The sequence below is a fragment of the Pinus tabuliformis genome, chromosome Q (assembly GCF_031772625.1).
Source record: "Pinus tabuliformis cultivar Carrire ecotype Pingquan chromosome Q, CPIR1, whole genome shotgun sequence".
Taxonomy (NCBI): Eukaryota; Viridiplantae; Streptophyta; class Pinopsida; order Pinales; family Pinaceae; genus Pinus; species Pinus tabuliformis.
This window is the reverse complement of record NC_142296.1, coordinates 784,766,019-784,771,290: the sequence shown is the minus strand read 5'-3', so window position 1 is coordinate 784,771,290 and position 5,272 is coordinate 784,766,019. Positions and strand designations below refer to the sequence as shown.

Sequence of the window (5,272 nt, the reverse complement as noted above, 5' to 3'; positions counted from 1 at the left end):
GATGGTAGACAAACAGATACCCTAGAGATCTTAGGACTACGACATGTAAAAGAATCTGATCATTTAATGAAAGTATCTACTGTTTTCCCAAGTAAGAAAAAAAAAAGAGTCGAGGATCAGAACTGAGCTCAATGTATTATTCACATGGCTTGTAGCTTGAGAATAATCACAACTTTACATGTGTTACAAAATTCACTAGTTTCATTAGGTATGACAGATTTATATTGAGGATCTCCTATACTCCTAAATCACCATACACAAGAAGAAAATAACTTGCGAATAAATCACTGAACATGAACATGCATCCAAAGTATGGAATAAGATCCAATCCAATGGAAGTATGATTCCATATCCATTATGTAACTTGAGAATGTGATAACTATTAACAGTTAGATCAATGATCATACACCACAGCTTTCAAGACCCACCACACTCTAATATATCCAAGATAACAAGTTATCATTCCTACTCTCTATGAATGGTGTAAAGGCTACTAGATTTCCACTAGGACTGCCTTTACAACTGGTGCAGGATGGCCTGAACCTTATATGATGTTCAAAAAGGACCCTAAAGGTTCTCATCATCAATCTCGGATTTTTTATATGAATACAAATTATATACAAACTTAAGACCCATCCATGATTGAAAACAGATCAGGAAAACAATAAGCGATGATATCTTTGGAACTGTGTGCACCATTGCAAAACCAGCATTATAGCAAATTTGTCTCCAAAGCCTGTAATATCAACCTCTGTGGCCACAAATAAAGAAGAAACATATCTAGTGGCTTACAGTCAATTTGCATAAAAAATGCTTTAAAAGTGGACCTGTTTCAATCAACAGCTGGTTGTAGATTGGTGCATTTATCATGAGAACAAATCAATCCGAATCACTCTCTTGGCTCTCCATGGCCTTCAACCCCCTTGGCTTCTGCATCAAGGTACACAATAAACATAGAATTAAGTATTTTAATTCATTTTAGTTGCTGGTCATGTCAAACCAAATAAAAAGCTAAAACCTAGATGCACCACGGGGTTTAACTCCAAATTACATAATATCACCAATACAACTCCCATGGAAATCATTTATAATGTATTTGCGCACTAACTATTAAAAACGGTACCTTCCTTGTGTTCCTTTTTTCTCTAACATCGTATCGTCCCCTAGCCACATCAGAAAGCCAAACACCAGGATAGCAATTCTGTCAAAAATCCATAAAAGCACGGGAGTCAGCCCTTGTTGAATAGGTTAGTAGTCAGTGACGAAGATATAACAATATCTTCTGATGCAACTTGTAGCATGCGTTGTGGGCATAAACCTAACTTAATCATATAACTGCAATATCGAATTTTGGTCTTGTACACAACTTTTCCTGGCACCTAGGTTAAAAAAAATCTAAAATGGTATTGCAGCCTTGCAATTTTGGAAATTCAATGGAAAACAAAATATTAGATAGTATTTTGAATTTTCTCTGAAGCAGATTCTTGTGAAGAAAAAAGCCCCTTTTTGTCAGAAATTCTTCTCATTACCAGCAAGTTCCTCTCCACAAGTTTTGGACGCCTTTTGGGTCTCTGTGGAAGTTTGTTGCCCTTGATAACACAAAAGTGCTCCTCCTCCTCTTTACGTGTCAACGAGATCAATATCCTAAGCCATTGAAGCATATCCATATCATTCTTCTCTACAGGCTGCAGAAAGGAGTCAATCTCTGAAGGCATTATACAACTGGGAGCCATGCAATCACCTACAGCCCCAGTAGTTACACCACTATAAGGGGCCGCCATTCTATCAGGCTTATCAGAAGATGGCGGAGAATGTCTATCTGCTATCTGATTGAAAGATAGTCCATTGCATCCAGAAGTAGGTAGGTCTTCAGAATCCCTGACAATACCCAAGTAGCAGAATTTAGTACCCAAACGGAAAAGATATATAATAAAAAATTCTAGTTCCTAACGATACCCAAAACTGCAAAATCCCAGTACCCTGATCGAAATTTTTTAATCCAGACATTACCGAATGAAACAACTTAATTCCCAATAATAACAAGTACCCAAATCAAACTCCAACCCAAATTCGAAATATTGTACTATAGAAGGTTGCTATCCAAGCAAAAAGTATATTTTTTTTTCAACTGACCTTGTGATGGCTTCCGGACTGCAGGGACTTGGTGAAGCGATGGTATCTTTAGAATGAATAATATGATGGGGATGTGTGGATGCAAACTGATTTACAGTCTTAGTAAGATGCATATCAATTGCAATAGATTTTCTAGCAGAATCGTCGGCCATGGTTCTGCAACCTCTGGACCTCTTCTTCTGTCTCCACTGTGAAAGCAGATCCCCTCCTGGCCAGCGGTTTGTCAAGGACTGATTTCCATTTTCGTGGTTGTTGTTCTCATTCAATGGCTCAATAACACCATGATAACCATGATGGTTATCTGTATCTATAGCGTTATTATTTGAGGACCCTCCTTTGATCCTAGGCATTTTTTCTCCTTTTTCTTTCAAAGCTATACCCTGGGCTTTCTTTCCATTACTCGGAGGATGAATTTCCTGACTCGCAACTTGATATCTGGGCGGAAAATATTCCTTGTAACATCAATTAAATTCCCTACACTGCCATACTCCAAACACAACACAACACAGAAAAAATAATAAGAATGCACATATATGCATCCCATTACAGAGCAACTCACCTCATGGCAGGGTATGACTATATAACTAACACTCCGGTTAGAATCCTAAATGAAAAAGAAAAATTAGCATAGCCCCTGCAATTTGATTCCATGGATCAAACATCTGCTGCCTAGCGACCTAAATCCAGATCTCGGATAGATGATCTCCCAAATCCTATTTTGAGCATACAGAAAGGCGTTGAAAAGTATTCGGTGCCTCTGGATTTGTGTAATTTATCCCAGAAACACGGGCAGGAAAAAGCAGCAGCTCGATGGGAAACATGATCCAGAAGCGCTAGGAGATGAGATGATGAAAGTATGTAGGATGGAAGATTTGCTGATTATACATTTGAATACTAAAGCTAATTTTGAGGCAAGATTAAATATTAAATTAACAATTATTTGTTTATTATGTGTAATATCTTGTATTAATAATTTAAAATTTTCAAATCAGACTAGAGACTCCTCAAAATAAAGGACCCTTGGGCTCAGACTAAAGTAGCCAAATAAGCCACATAACTTATCCAAAGCTGCATTGAACTTCTACAGTAACTCCTTTACATTTCAAAAATTATGGTGGTAATGAATGACATTGCACATGAATTCATGAGAGGGCCAATTTATGAACTTCACATGATTTCATTGGATGACCAATTTATGAACTCCGTGTATTTACCTTTTAATGGTAATTGAACTTCAAGTCTTCATGTCTTCTAATGGTAAACTTATTTTTGAACTTATGTTTTCTCTTGTGTTTAAATAAAATTTAGAGTATTAATTTAAGTTTTATTAAAAATATTTACATTAATATTTTATATTTTATTTAATTATATATTTTAAAATAAATTTATTGAGCGTAAAATAGATGGTGATATGGTATAATTTTTAGGCTTTTCGTGATGTGAAGGGTAATGATTCTAAATTTTGTGGGCAAAAAATTTGGCCATGTTAAGGGTTGGTGTGGCTAGGTCGGGCGCGATCCCCAGGTAATTTTGACGACTTAGATGTCCCTGCATTACGGTTTCTCAAGCCAAAGTTAACCGTGCAATCATCTCAAGACTCGCACAACTTAGCAAACAAACATTATATTTTAAAATTTTAAAAAATATATTATTTCAAGTATTTTTAATTAAAAAACAATATTTTCTTATTTCAAGTTTTTTTAATTAAAATTTTATTTATATATGATTATGTTTACTTTTCGTATTTTACATGAAATGTACAGTCTTTAGAAAATTAAAGTTATGGTCTTTTTAAAGTTGTTTTTAAAGTTAATTTTGAACTATATTGAATGAGTTTAAAGATGAAAAATTCTTCATCTTAAAGATAAAATAACATTTTGCGTGATCAACACCTAAATCTATGAGGTGTAGATTAGTTGGTTTGAGTGGGGTTTAATCCTCACTAGTTCTCAAGTTCAAACCTCATGCAAAAGGGTTGATGATGAAAGCCATTTTTGGGGGAATTAAACTATTTCAAGGGGCATCCTAGATCGGCAACATCCCACTAGTGGGTGGATCATTCTTCCATCCAATAAACAGATTGGCCCCGGAATAAGACTATTTTAATACATTATTCTTTTCTGTTGGACACCTAATCCTCTAAGGGTTGGTGTGGAAGCTGAATAGCCAAAAGGAGTCCAAGAGACCACTTGGAATATGAATCCAAAGGTCACACCATGTACTATAAATGTATGTCATTTGTTAATAATAAATGTACTCTCCTGCTTATCATTCATATTGTGTTGCTGCGATGTGTGTGTTTAACATGGTATCAGAGCAGCAGGGATATTCCTGCCCTGCATAATTACTGTAAGCCAAGTTTAGGCCTGGGCATTTTCAGATTTTCCAGAATTTGTCTGCCATCTCCCTATTTATAGAAATATTCTAATATATATAACGCCTTCCATAATACTCATAGTTATGTTGTCATAACAGTTACGCTATCCACTGTTTGTTGTCATAACAATTACGTTGTACGCCTCCTCTTGATGATCTTTTGATGGCAGGAACGTTCTCCTCCATGAATGATGCGCTGACATTTCTAGATCTATGAATGCTTTGTCATAGGTCGAAGTTGAAGGATCTATTTGCTCCGTTCAATTAATGTCCTGCCATGAATTTGGAGCCTTGGAGCAGCGTTGAACATATTCAGTGAGCGCAGGTCCAAAATTGATGTGAGTGCATTGAACCCTGAAGTCTGTGGAATGAAAATTTGATAACAACGTTGATACCTATGTGAGAATGCAACGGATGTGGTTGATTTGAGCGTTGTATATATGTGTTTGTTTTTGTGAATGAATTAGTTGTGGTCAAAACCCCTGCGAGCTTGTGTACACATGTGGTGAACTCGACGTGAAGGTGAAATCTGGATTTGATTGAGATATGTGAGTTGGACCTATGTGCATTTGGTTGAAACCTTGCAGTTGCTTAGAGTGGTGTGTCTATTGTTGAAATGGTGTGCTTATGCATTCAACCTTGCATTGCAACTAGTTTGTGATGTGTGTATTACTCTTGGTATTACTCTGGCGTATTGTTTCATTAACTATGCTCTATATTTATATACATAGTAGAAGTGTGATGGGTTCTGTTTGGACCTACG

General features: G+C 36.2%; 1 protein-coding gene across 1 annotated transcript; it reads right to left on the bottom strand.

The window, feature by feature from the left end:
* Positions 1 to 282: 282 nt before the first annotated feature.
* LOC149221836 (uncharacterized) lies at positions 283 to 3,021 on the bottom strand. Its single transcript, XM_089387491.1, has 5 exons — positions 2,693 to 3,021; positions 2,134 to 2,568; positions 1,530 to 1,878; positions 1,124 to 1,201; positions 283 to 930 (listed from the first exon to the last, which is right to left on the bottom strand). The coding sequence occupies exons 1-5, from the start codon at positions 2,695 to 2,697 to the stop codon at positions 880 to 882; spliced, it is 918 nt and encodes a 305-aa protein (XP_089243617.1). The 5' UTR covers positions 2,698 to 3,021; the 3' UTR covers positions 283 to 879.
* Between the last annotated feature and the right edge of the window lie 2,251 nt (positions 3,022 to 5,272).